Here is a 14,194-nt window from a genome sequence, read left to right on the forward strand (position 1 = left end):
AGCACTGACTCCGACAATGCAGGACTCCTTCAGTACAGCACTGACTCCGACAATGCAGGAATCCTTCAGTACAGCACTGACTCCGACAATGCAGGACTCCTTCAGTACAGCACTGACTCCGACAATGCAGGACTCCTTCAGTACAGCACTGACTCCGACAATGCAGGAATCCTTCAGTACAGCACTGACTCCGACAATGCAGGACTCCTTCAGTACAGCACTGACTCCGACAATGCAGGACTCCTTCAGTACAGCACTGACTCCGACAATGCAGGACTCCTTCAGTACAGCACTGACTCCGACAATGCAGGAATCCTTCAGTACAGCACTGACTCCGACAATGCAGGACTCCTTCAGTACAGCACTGACTCCGACAATGCAGGACTCCTTCAGTACAGCACTGACTCCGACAATGCAGGACTCCTTCAGTACAGCACTGAGAGTGTCAGCCAAGATTTTGCGCTCAAGTCCCTGGAGCGGGGCTCAAACCCACAACCTTCTGACTCCGAGGCGAGAGCCAAGGCTAACACTAGCGGTTAGAAGAAAGCACGTATACCTACTTGCCGCCCTGAAAGATGCACATGAACGCCAGGCCTGATTCGCTCTCCGATCCCTGGATGTAGGGAAGCCTTCAGCTGTGGCGCACACGCCCAGTGTTATGGCTAACGTCCGTCACTTACGATGTGCAGAACCGCAAGTACGACACCGTGTCGTCCCTGCCACGGAACAACACGCCCCAGTCCCAGAGAGTCTTTTCTAGACACAGGTTTTATTTGGCAACTGGACAAACCCTACGTCAGAGAGAAAAAACTGAGCCAAGATCCACGTTGCTTCTGAAAATTCAGAACTTTTATTTTTTAAAGCTTTATCTCTTCTCTGATAGGCAAGTTTTCTAAGATGTGAACAATAATTTTTTATCCAGCGTGATCTTGTTTACAATCTTTTTGCACATGATTTGGAAAAATAGTACATATAACAATCACATCGTAAAACAAACGTTGAAGCGAATTTTAGTTACATCATCTCCAAAATATCACTCGCAATAACATTCCATTTTAAATCTCATTTTCTTCCTTTTGGTTCGCTGGGTGAGAAGGACAATTCCACAGCCAAGGTAGAGGGGACACGGCCTGCTCCCAGCTCTCTGCTACGTCCACGCTTGAGCAAGTTATTAGGAGGTACAGGAGCAGGGCCCACATGGCACGCCCTCCCTCACCAAGTTCAGGGGACTTGGCAGGCATTGGCCAATCACGGGTCCTCACACTCCATGACACAAGAGGTCAGAGAGCCAACACGCCGCATCGCTGCACCGCTCACTATGTTCCTGTTGCATTGCAATGTGGTAAAAGGAATGGAAGGGCAAATTAGAACAAATGAACAGGGAAGAAGCAAAACAAGATGTGAGAGAGCAGCAAAAGGAAACCAAGAGATACTGAGCGAAAAATATAAATACTCTGTTCACAATGTTCAGTAATGCCAGGTTGGACAGCGTAGTTATAAGTACACATAAAGTAAATGATGACTATATCATTCATAGGGTTCAAGGGAGTCCTATAAATACACTTCTGATGGTCTTGAGGATGAAACTGCATCCCTAGCCCAGCAGATCTATCAGCTGCTCTCTCTCTACGGAGCACAGCTCTGTGATTGAGCTCCAGCTCGCTTTCATGCTCGGCTGATCGCTTGCAACTTCAAAGCAGCACAATTTAAATATTTTCTAAAAAGCTCAGCAGATTCTGCAGGATAGCAAGAGACACAGTTAATCAGTTGTGAAGTAAATTCCTGTATAAACATGACCAATAAAATTAATACTTCACCATTATAGTATTGCAATGGCCAGATAAATTTGCAACTTAAATAATATGTTAAGCTAATAGAACACAAACAGAATGCTTACAAGTAACGCACTTTGATTTCCAGTATCGCACAGTATCGTTTAATTTTAAATGCAAATGGCATGTGTACATTTGCTATAATTATTAACAGTTATTTTCACCCCTATGCGCTCCTGTGTCGTGCATAGTGCCCCAGGGGGACTGAGATGGCCTGGTCACGACGGCAAATGGTGACACTACTATTCCCGGCCAGGATGGAGATGATTGGCTAATTCCCTCCTCAATCATGCCTGAACACCACACTGCTGTAAGTGACTGGGATTGGTTTTACACACATCCTTTGTATTATGTAACTATCCTGCACTCTCTGCATTTTGCCGGAGAAATAATCCTGCTTTTATCGGGAGACTTTGCTGTCGTTCCGGTGAGTTTTGTTTGCTGTAGCTCACAAAGACTCTTTTTCAATAGACTGATTGCTGTGAGTCCTGCTGTTAGTCACACCCCACCTCCATCTCATTAGCTGACACAGTGGTGTCAATAGACCTTTGTCAATGCCACCAAGCAAGCTGGTCAAGACCCGGGCCTCTTGCCATTTCCTCTCCCAATCCTCCGTCTACATATACCTGTAGTAGGATGTCACCAGTGTGACTGTGCATGTATGTGTGTGTGTACTGCGGTCTTCTTCTGCACTATTTAAGCCAAGTTTCAAGCGTCAAGATATTTTCTCACAAATTGCTCAAAATCTTCGTAGAACCTTTTAAGGGGGTTTGTAGGGGGGAGGGGGGAGGGCGGGTAAAACGACAATTCTATTGGGCATTATTGTTTTAAATAGTCGATATCCTGACAGAGGACCCGTGCACCTATCCTCTTCCTAAGAGCCAGCCCGGGATTATCACATGGAGCACATCAGCTTCATAAGAACATAAGAGCATTTGAATTAGGAGCAGGAGTAGGCCACATGGCCCCTCGAGCCTGCTCCGCCATTCAATAAGATCATGGTTGATCTTCGACCTCAACTCCACTTTCCCGCTCGATCCCCATACCCTTTGATTCCCCATGGGTCCAAAAATCTATCTATCGCAGCCTTGAATATACTCAACGACTCAGCATTCACAGCCCTCTGGGGCAGAGAATTCCAAAAATTCACAACCCTCTGAGTGAAGAAATTCCTCTTCATCTCAGTCTTAAATAGCCGACCCCTTATCCTGAGACTATGCTCCCTAGTTCTAGGCTCTCCAGCCAGGGGAAACAACCTCTCAGCATCTACCCTGTCAACACCTCTCAGTATCTTGTATGTTCCAATGAGATCACCTCTCATTCTTCTAAAGTCCAGAGATTATAGGCCCAATCTACTCAATCCTTGGCATTAAACTTTATACCTATATATACCATTTAGTAACTTACTTTATTATCACCTGTAATCTTAAACTGTCCTACTGCAGTTTGCTTTATGTTGTGTCTGCTGGAAAACTGCTGAAGAGAATCGGGGAGAAACAAAATGGAAGCATGTCCATATTCAGGTTAAATGGGCGACAGTGTCACTGATTAGCCGAGGGTGGATGATGTCGTGGTCGTGTGGATATCGCATGGAGTTGGGGGTATATAAAGAACTGCCTTAAGGGGGGGAAGGTCAGAATAGGAACAAAGGAACAGACAGTTTCAACACATGGGCTTCTGTTTGCCAAAGGATTGGGCTAATAGACATCTTTTGTACTTATTGCCTTGTTACTGTGTTTAACTAGTTGTACAGTAATCATTAAAATTATTGCCACCGTATTGGTTGTCCTGCTTCCACTACCTCCACTGTCCCCGTGGGGCTTCCTTGAGCAGTGCAGATTGCCTGGTTGAACTGCAGCCTTGCAACTAGGCATCTGCATATTCTGTTCTACGGACATCGTGTGCAGGAGACAACCCTCTGGACTGCCGCCCCGATTTCCTCTCTTGTCCTGCGGAGGACGACTAGGCACTCTCTTGGTACCTGGCTCTGGTGGGTATGACTGAGAGTGAACCTCAGTGTGTATGAAACTGCAGCCACAGAGGTGCACACGATCACTCTCTGACACACTCACACAGAGCTCCAATGTGCTGTGCCACCCTGCAACATTTTCTATTGGGGTGGGTTATATCTACTGGGCTATATCCTCGTTAAAAGCTGCCTGAGTCTCCTTTGCTCCATCCTACTCTGCTCCTGCTCCTCCCCCATACATGTGCCCATGGGCAATGTGTTACCTGCTCCTGGGCAGCCTTCACTTGCAGGTAGATGGTGTTGGGGTGGGGCCAAAGGTCTGCGACCTCAGAGGCTGGGGATCAATTGAAAATTTCAAAACTGATCTTGATAGATGTTTGTTAGGCAAGGGTATTAAGGGATATGGAAGCAAGCGGGTAGATGGAGTAAAGATACAGAACATCCATGATCTAATTGAATGGCGGAACAGGCTTGCGGGGCTGAATGGTCTTGTCCTGTTCCCATGTTCCTCAGCAATATACAGCATACCATCTCCACAAATGACACTGGTGCACACTAACTCCGCTGGGAAGGCCCCCTGGACAGCTGGCTCAAATTGCACAAAATAGGTGCCAGCATTTCAATTTCTCTTGTTCTCACTCCTTGCCAATCTTCTCCCCCTCCTCCTCTCCTGAAAGCCTTGACCCCTGGTTGTTCCATGGGTGTGGGTGTCTCATCAGAAATGCAATTAGCCACATCTGGATTCAAATGAGCCACATTTGGCTAGTGGCTAATGTATTGAATCATAGAATCATAGAATGGTTACAGCACACAAGTCCATTCAGCCTGTCGAGCCCATGCCAGCTCTCTGCCAGAGCACTTCAGCTGGTCCCACTCCCCCGCCCTTTCCCCATAGCCCTGCAAATGTTTTTCCTTTAGGTACTTATCCAATTCCCTTTTGAAAGCCACGATTGAATCTGCCTCCACCACCCTTTCAGGCAGTGCATTCCAGATCTTAAGCATTCGCTGTGTAAAAAAGTTTTTTCTTTCGTCGCCTTTGGTTCTTTTGCTAATCACCTTAAATCTGTGTCCTCTGGTTCTCGACCCTTCTGCCAATGGGAACAGTTTCTCTCTATCTACTCTGTGCAGACCCTTCATGATTTTGAACAGCTCTATCAAATCTCCTCTCAATCTTCTCTGCTCCAAGGAGAACAACCCCAGCTTCTCCAATCTATCAATGTAACTGAAGTCCCTCATTCCGAGAATCATTCTCGTAAATCTTTTCTGCACCCTCTCTAAGGCCATCACCTCCTTCCTAAAGTGTGGTGCCCAGAATTGGACACAATACTCCAGTTGGGGCCAAACCAGTGTTTTATACAGGTTCATCATAATTTCCACACTTTTGTACTCTATACCTCTATTCATGAAGCCTACGAACCCGTAAGCCTTTTTAACTGCTTTCTCAACCTGCCCTGCCACCTTCAGCAATTTGTGCACATATACACCCAGGTCTCTCTGTTCGTGCACCCCCTTTAGAACTGTACCCTTTAGTTTATATGTCCTCTCCTCATTCTTTCTACAAATATGTATCACTTCACACTTTTCTGTGTTAAATTTCATCTGCCATGTGTCTGCCCATTCCACCAGCCTGTATATGTCCTCTTGAAGTCTATCACTCTCCTCCTCACTGTTCACTATACTTCCAAGTTTTGTGTCATCTGCAAATGTTGAAATTGTGCCCTGTACATTAAGTCTAAATCATTAATATATATCAAGAAAAGCATTGACCCTAGAACCGACCCCTGGGGAACACCACTGTGGATTCTCCAGTCTGAGAAACAATCATTCACCACTACTACAATAGCAAAATACTGCGGATGCTGGAAATCTGAAATAACAACAGAAAATGCTGGAAAAACTCAGCAGTTCAGGCAGCATCTGTGGAGAGAGAAAGAGAGTTAACGTTTCAGGTCGATGCTCTGTTTCCTGTCACTTAGCCAATTTCGTATCCATGCTGCCACTGTCCCTTTTATTCCATGGGCTTCAACTTTGCTGGCAAGCCTATTATGTGGCACTTTGTCGAACGCCTTTTGGAAATCCCTGTACACCACATCAACCACATTGCCCTCATTAACCTTCTCTGTTACCTCGTCAAAAAATCCATGCTGGCTTTCCTAAATTAATCCACACTTGTCCAAGTGACTGTTAATTTGGTCCCTGATTACTGTTTCTAAAAGCTTCCCCACTATCGAGGTCAAACTGACTGGCCTGTACTTGCTGGGTTTATCTTTACACCCCTTTTTGAACAAGGGTGTAACATTTGCAATTCTCCAGTCCTCTGGCACCACCTCCGTATCTAAGGATGATTGGAATATTATGGCCAGTACCGCCGCAATTTCTTTCCTCAATTCCCTCAGCATCCTAGGATGCATCCCATCCGCTCCTGATGACTTATCGACTTTAAGTACAGCCAGCCTTTCTAATACCTCCTCTTTATCAAATTTTATCCTAACAAGTATATCCACTACCCTTCACTATGTCTATGGCAGCATCTTCTTCCTTGGTGAAGGCAGATACAAAGTACGCATTTAGTACCTCAGCCATACCCTCTGCCTCCATGCATAGATCTCCTTTTTGGTCCCTAATCGACCCCACCCCTCCTCTTACTACCCGTTTACTATTTTTATGCCTATAGAAGACTTTTGGATTACCTTTAATGTGGCTGCCAGTCTATTCTCATACCCTCTCTTTGTCCCTCTTATTTTCTTTTTCACTTCTCCTCTGACCTTTCTATATATAGCCTGATTCTCAGGTGTATTCTCGACCTGACATCTGTCATACACTCTCTTTTTCTGCTTCATCACATTCTCTATCTCTTTCGTCATCCAGGGAGCCCTGACTTTAGTTGCCCTGCCTTTCCCCCTAGTGGGGAATGTACCTCTAGTGTACCTGAACTATTCCCTCTTTAAAGGCAGCCCATTGTTCCATTACAGTTTTGCCGGCCGATCTTTTATTCCAGTTTACCTGGGCCAGATCCATTCTCATCCCACTGAAATTGGCCTTCCTCCAATTAAACATTTTCACTCTAGATTGCTCCCTGTCCTTTTCCATAGCTAATCTAAACCTTATGATACTATGGTCACTGTTCCCTAAATGGGGACAACACTTGATCTACGGCAGGACCATATACACCAAGTGTGTTGTCATACACTGAGGGAGTGGAAGACACTACTGTGCAGATAGTTGAGGGGGTTCCTGTAGGAGCTTGCGAAGCAATGTGGGCGCCATCGATTGCGGCTGGACCTTGGGGAACCCTGTAAACCCCATAACACTGAGCGGCCCACTCTCACTGCTGCCTCACTGTGATGCCAAAGATGATGAATTCTCCAGCGCGTCAGTCACCTGACAAACACATGCCCACACTGCGGCCTGGCTGATATGGTGGCAATTGTCCATGCCTCCTGAAATGACCCAATGCCATCGTTTTAGATACAATTAAGAACTTGAAAATAGATAGAGCAGCCAGGCCAGATGACATCCACCCGAGGGTCCTCAGGGAGATGGGACACATGCTGTGCGAGCCCCTAGCCCACATTTTTAAAAGCTCACGGCCCTCTGGGATGGTTCCCGTAGACTGGAAGGAGGCTAATGTAGTCCCCATCTTTAAAAAAGAGACAAGACGGACCTGAGTAACTATAGGCCCATTAGTTTGACATCAGTAACAGGAAAAGTGCTTGCTGGAATCATTAGGGATGCAATATATGATTGCTCACATAGAGAGGGACATATTAGAGACACCCAACATGGCTTCATAAAACGGTCATGCCTTACGAATATATTACATTTTATGAAGAAGTCACCAAGATGGTGAATGAGGGAAGTCCAGTAGACATTGTCTACTTAGACTTCTAAAAAGTTTTCAACAAGGTACCACACGAAGTTTCTCTAGAAGGTCGAGACCTCTGTTATTAGTGGTAATATATTGAGTTGGATTGAGAACTGGCTGGCAGGAAGTAGACAAAAAGTAGTTATAGATGGATTTGGATCTGTTTGGATACTGGTCACCAGTGGTGTCCCACAGGGATCGGTGTGGGATCGTTGCTCTTCGCTATTTTTATTAATGATCTAGATGTTGGTGTTGGGGGCACTAAGATCTTGCAAGTGTCAGGACTGTAGCAGATGCTTGACTACTACAGGCGAATCTTGAGGTGTTGGGAAATTGGGCTTGTGACTGGCAAAGGATGTTTAACTTAGATAAGTGCAGTGCTATGCATGTGGGCAGGTGAATGCTCAATATTCATACACCCTTCAGGGAAAAGCACTAAAGTAATTGGAGATAGAAAGAGATCTGGGCATTCTAGTGCATAGATCTCTAAAGGTTCATGAGCAATGCCGTGAAACAATAGCTAGAGCGAATAGGCTGCTAGAGTGCATTTATAGGACAATTGACTACATAAGACAAAGCACACTATTTTATCCTTAGTCAGGCTGCACTTGGAATACTGTGTCCAGTTTTGGTCTCCTCACATGGTGGGTGATATTGAGGCTTTGGAAAGGGTGCAGAGGAGGGCCACTTCACGAATTCCCACTTTAAAGCATCTTGGTTATCAAGATAGGCTAAAAGAGCTGGGACTCTACTTCAGGGGAGCAGAGACGTGATCTGATCGAGGTTTATAAGATGAAGGGAATAGATAGTGTTCGAATTCACCGTGTGTTCCAATTAAATAGGTTAGGGAGGTCCAGCGGTTTTTTAAGATGTGTAAGGCCAGATCTAGGTTAGATGTCACGAGGTGGGTCTTTTCCCGGAGAATAGTGGACCTTGAACAGGCTGCGGGCTCGTGCGGTGGACGCCGATTCGCTGAATGCCTTCAAGCGAGAGCTGGACCTGTTTCTGGCTGGGGCGGAGATCACCTCTTACAAAAGGAAGGTACTGCAAGGAATTATCAGGGCCAGAGTGATCTCCTGGTCTAGTTTTGATTGCTTAAGGGGGTTGGAGAGGAGTTTCCCAGTAATTTCCCCCCTTCCCAAATTAGCCTGGGTTTTTAAATCTGGTTTTTCGTCTCTCCCAGGAGATCACATGGTTTTGGGTGAGATAGAGATGGGCGCGGGAGTGGGGTGGGGCAAAAAAGGAACTCTCTGCACCCCTCACCCCTGATCCTGGCCCTGGTTCATGCAGTGCCTCATAAACCTCAGCCCGAGTTAGCCAGCCTGCATTAGCTGCGGAGCCACTGGCCCTCGTTCCAACACGTTAACGGGGTCAGTCAGGACCCGGCGGGGGGGATTGCAGGATGGGCCAAAAAGCATGAGGGAACTTGAGGAGGAAGCAGCTTAAAGGTGCAAAATGGGTAGAAACGGCTTCTGCCCAATTTTCCCGCGCCATTTCTACACCACTAATAGCCTCAGAAATTACCACCCTGGGTGTTTGTGAATATATTTTAGCCAATCAGACACAAGTGTAATACAGACTTTGCACGTGTGCACTTTTAAGCGTGGCAAATGTACAAGACACAAGTCTCTGGAATATCCCTTCAATTAAAATATCATATTTTGACTAACCAGTAAGATTTGCTCTTTCACAAGCAGTTTGCTTCCTTTAATTAATTTCTGAGCTCATTAAAGTGAGGGATGTTAATGCTGGGAATCAAACAGATTTCCCAGTGTCAGCATCGAGCATTCCCCGGGCTGGTACAGCGCGGGTTAAATGCAGAGTGAAGCTTTCCGCACCCACCCACCCCCGCCGTGCTTTGACCCCGCTATTCAAAGATTGAACCGCAGATCCTACACCAGCCATCCATGAGTTCTCTGAGTGAGCTGGTCAAACTAGGAAGTGGCTCACACTAAATGGGCCAGTAATTCCGTTCCCAACGCATGAGTACGGACGGTGTACTCACGCGTGTGGCCGGAGGAATTGCCGGATTCCAGCATGCACAGCGCATGCGCAGGAAACCGGCATTTCCTCTCCATTGAACTAAGGGGTTAAGAGGTCCAATGCGTGCGCGCAGGACTCTGCGCGCACGCGTTGAACTTCCTTCGTTTTGACAGGTTTGCGCGTGTGCAAGGGCCTGGATTTTTTGGAAATGAGAAAAGGAGGCGTAAGTAGTGGATTCTTGAAGGTAAGTGGTCTATTATTTAAAATTATTACATTTTTTCCACAGCTTCATTGTTTTTAAGGACTGTACAGTAAGGTAAGTTTATTTTTAGACCTGAATTCGTAAAAAAAAAAATTTTTCAAAAATTTTATTAATTGTTTTAAATAGTTTTTTAAAGTTATTTATAGTTTATTTAATTATTGGGATGTTTTTTAAAATTTTAATTAAAGTTAAACTAGTCTTTTGGGCGCCCGTACTTTTCATGAGTTTGACAGTCTTTACTATCAAACTCGTGAATGAGTTTCCCCTCCCCTGATTGGCTGCAGAGTGCTCACCTGATCCCAGCCGGCACATCGCACTAACTACGCCGCTGGATCAAGTAAGCACTGCGCGCTGACATCTGAACCGGGCCAGTGACAGGAAATGCAAGCAGGCCCGGGCTTCAGATGTCAGCGCGCAGGGTGAGTGCAGATCGGGGGCTTGCACCCGCGGCAAGCCCCCGACCCGAATTTCAGGGCCATTAAGAACTGAGCCGAGACTCCCAAACCTCATCTTGCATGGTGCTCCTTTCTAGCCGATGGACGGAAGAGATTTTGATCCAAGCAGCCTGGGGCTGGCTGAAAGCCCAGAGGTGAAAAGAAACAGCTTGTCTAATCCACTGCATTAATCTACTCTTGCCCATTTAGCTTCTACAAAGGTTGCAATTGAGAACAGCTGCTAAAGGTCAAGGGTTACGCTGCGGCAAAGCAGAACGTCCTCTCGTTACGTCACGTGGTAGCATCAGGACTTTGAGAAATCGTTGAGAGTCATGTACTTATAGACGGTCTCGCGGAAACGCCGGTCCCTGCTGAGCTTCCTGGCCGTTTCCTTCAGCTCCTCCATGTTCTCTTCCCCTTCACCATGGGGGCCAATGAAAGAGTGGGAATTGGTCACTGAAACAAAGGTGTACATTAAAGGTGAGTGAACCCGGGTGCCTTTGACCAGCTAATAATCCCACCGGCACTGCAGGTTAATTAGGGGCCGCTTTTTAACTACAACAACTTGCACTTATATAGCGCCTTTAACATAGAATTATATAGAATTTACAGCACAGAAACAGGCCATTTGGCCCAACTGGTCTGTACCAGTGCCTCCTCCTACTCGATCAGCATATCCTCCTATTCCTTTCTCCCTCATGTACTTATCTAGCTTCCCCTTAAATGCATCTATGTTATTTGCCTCAACTATTTCTTGTGGTAACGAGTTCCACATTCTCACCACTCTCTGGGTAAAGAGGCAATGCTGGAGGGTTGGTAATCCGAGCCGTGAGCATCTTTCCCACGTGAAGCAGGACGTAGTTAGGACCCTGATTGCATATTTACGGGGCACATGGGCGGCGCTTGCGATGGAAATGCCCCACCCACATTTACTGCCGTCCAATCAGGCCAGCGATTTTAAAGATTTTTTTGTGTAGAGCGAATGGAGGAATGCTCCTCCTCCTCCTAGCTCCATAGAAATCCCGGGGACTGCTACTGCCCCGCCACATATCCCCTCCCCTCCCCCCGCCTCCGAGCTCCGAACTACAGGGCCTTCGCAGACATCGGGACCCCCACCTGGCACCTACCGGATTCAAATGAGGCCCCGGAGCGGGGTGGGGGAGGGTGGGGGGCCTCAAAATGGCGGCAGTCAGAACCAACCCCGATCGGGTGAGAGCTGGATTGCCATCAGCCTTGATCTGCCTCAGTGATCACTTGTCTGCTCCCATTCCCTCCGCGTCGTCCTCGAGTGTCAGCTGTGGCTCAGTGGGTAGCACACTCGCCTCTGAGTCAGAAGGCTGTGGGTTCAAGTCCCACTCCAGGGACTTGAGCACACGATCTAGGCTGACACTCCCAGTGCAGTACTGAGGGAGTGCTACACTGTCGGAGGTGCCGTCTTTCAGATGAGACGTTAAACCCTCTGCTCTCTCAGGTGGGCGTAAAAGATCCCATGGCACTATTGGAAGAAGAGCAGGGGAGTTATCCCCGGTGTCCTGGCCAATATTTATCCCTCAATCAACATCACTAAAACAGATTGTCTGGTCATTGCTGTTTGTGGGAGCTTGCTGTGCGCAACGTTTCCTACATTACAACAGTGACTACATTTCAAAAGTATTTAATTGGCTGTAAAGCGCTTTGGGACATCCTGAGGTCATGAAAAGCGCTATAGAAATGCAAGTCTTTCTTTCTTTAAGCAGTTACCTGATGGCACTGGATCGGTCAGTGAGAAGCAGGCTGTGGAAACAATTCCAGCAAGGCTGTATTTCCACCTGCTGGTGAAAGGGCAGCAAAACAAGGCTCGAGTTACAGCAGCACCATCGTGTGGTGATATTCCAGGATCAGAGCACACAGCGAGGAGCAGGAAGGAAAAGTCAAGAGGAATCTTCTAGCTTACAATTTAAAGAAACCTTTGCAGGGTGGAAGGGTTAAAGAGGGCACATTGTTGTGTTCCTCAATGTGGGCAGTGGAATACCTTTCCACTCCTTGGTATCTCTATCAGTGTGTCCAATTCCCAGGTTGGATACAGCATGGGTGAGCTGAAGGTTTTTATACCATCTCCCACGCCAGCCAAACGCTGACTGAGCTTATTAGTTTAACACTACCATAGGTGCATAAAGTAAAGGCTTTCCTCGAAGATCGTTTCGTGTAGGTGCCTCGCACCAACAGAAAACCACAGCAACAGCTTGTATTTATATGGCGCCTTTAATGTAGTAAAACGTCCCGAGGCGCTGCACAGGAGCGATTATCAAACAATATTTGACACCGAGCCACAGAAGGAGATATTCGGACAGATGACCAAAAGCTTGGCCAAAGAGGTAGGTTTTAAGGAGTTTCTTAAAGGAGGAAAGAGAGGTAGAGAGGCGGAGAGGTTTAAGGAGGGAATTCCAAAGCTTGGGGCCTTGGCAGCTGAAGGCACGGCCGCCAATGGTGGGGCAAAGGAAGTGGGGATGTGCAAGAGGCCAGAATTAGAGGAGCACAGGAATCTGGGAGGGTTGTCGGGCTGGAGTGGACCCTTCTTCAAACCTGAAAGAGGCAGACAGGATTGTATTAATACAATCAGGAAAAAGTGGATGGGCAAAATTTATAAAAAGACAAACCCGGCGATGAATCATGAGTGGATCGATGTGACCTCAGTCATGTGAAAGATAGAACCATTGAGACTATAAAGGGACAAAGGGTGTGTAAAGAGCCCAGGAACAGCTTAGGGGGAGAAGGGAGATGGAAAACCTTGTACACGAAGAGGCGGCTTTCAGTTGCACCTAATTCCAGGTCTTAGTAATTCCATTTAACATTACATCAAATGCACAGCAGAGAAACAGGCCATTCGGCCCAACTGCTCCACACGAGCCTGCTCCAACCCCATTTCATCTCAACCCATCAACACAGGCTTCTATTCCTTTCTCCCTCATGTGTTTATCTAGATTCTCCTTAAATGTATCTCTGCTATTTGCCTCAACCACTCCCTGTGCTAGTGCGTTCCACTCTCTGGGTAAAGATGTTTCTCCTGAATTCCTTATGGTATTTATTAGTGACTATCTTATATTTATGGCCTCCAGATTTTAGATTCCCACAACTGGAAACACCTTGGGGGAGAAATTGGGTGGAGCCGCAAACGGGACGCCAAGCTCGCCTGGGCGCCAGATTTTGCGCTGCGATCGGAGCAGCAGCGATCGCCGGAAATTCAGCTTGAGCGCCCCAAGAGGGACACGGGGCAAGGCTCGAGGCGCTCCGCGTCCCTCTTAGGGTGCTGAAACTGAATATCGCAGCGCAACTGCGGTACTGCAGGCCTTCCTCCCATTCTTAAGGGGGAGGGGCCTGCACCAGCGCAATGAGCGATCGCGAGTGCCGGCAAAAGAGCCCGGCACCGAGGAGAAGTGCCGGTCTCTCGGAAAACAGCTGGCAATGCCGCGGGGGGAGAACAAGAGGCCAGGGACGGAGGTGCTGGCAGGCGGCCGCCGAAAAAAAACGGCCGCCCCGCACCTCCACCTTAATTTGTGCCACTGCCGCCACAGGTAGACCCCGTGAACCGGGCACGATTAGCGAGCGGCGCTACAGAGGAGGTCGCTGCCAAATATCACGATCGGGGCGGTAGCGGGGCGCTGCGCACACCGATGACATCATCGGTGGTGGCGCAGCGCAACAGGCTAACGCCGCCATTAGCGCCCCAGCTAAATATCGTGGGAGGCGTGGCCAGTGGCGCTAAAGCCACTGAGTGCCCTCTTTAGGCGCTAACTGGTGGCGCAGCCCACTGAATTTCTAGGCCCTTCTTTACGTGTTTCAACACCTCAATAGAATGATACAGCACAGAAG

At 47.5% G+C, this 14,194-nt stretch overlaps 1 protein-coding gene across 1 annotated transcript in view; it reads right to left on the reverse strand.

Moving 5' to 3' along the window:
* Positions 1 to 831: 831 nt before the first annotated feature.
* LOC147109681 (pleckstrin homology domain-containing family D member 1-like) overlaps positions 832 to 14,194 on the reverse strand; it is a 91,930-nt gene continuing 78,567 nt past the window's right edge. The window contains exon 7 of the mRNA XM_086002349.1: positions 832 to 10,801. Within this exon, the coding sequence (XP_085858475.1) occupies positions 10,650 to 10,801 (152 nt within the window). The 3' untranslated portion in view covers positions 832 to 10,649. The remainder of the gene's footprint in view (positions 10,802 to 14,194) is intronic.

This window comes from Somniosus microcephalus, chromosome 12 (genome assembly GCF_052327205.1).
Source record: "Somniosus microcephalus isolate GS21.2 chromosome 12, FLI_Smic_1.0, whole genome shotgun sequence".
NCBI lineage: Eukaryota > Metazoa > Chordata > Chondrichthyes > Squaliformes > Somniosidae > Somniosus > Somniosus microcephalus.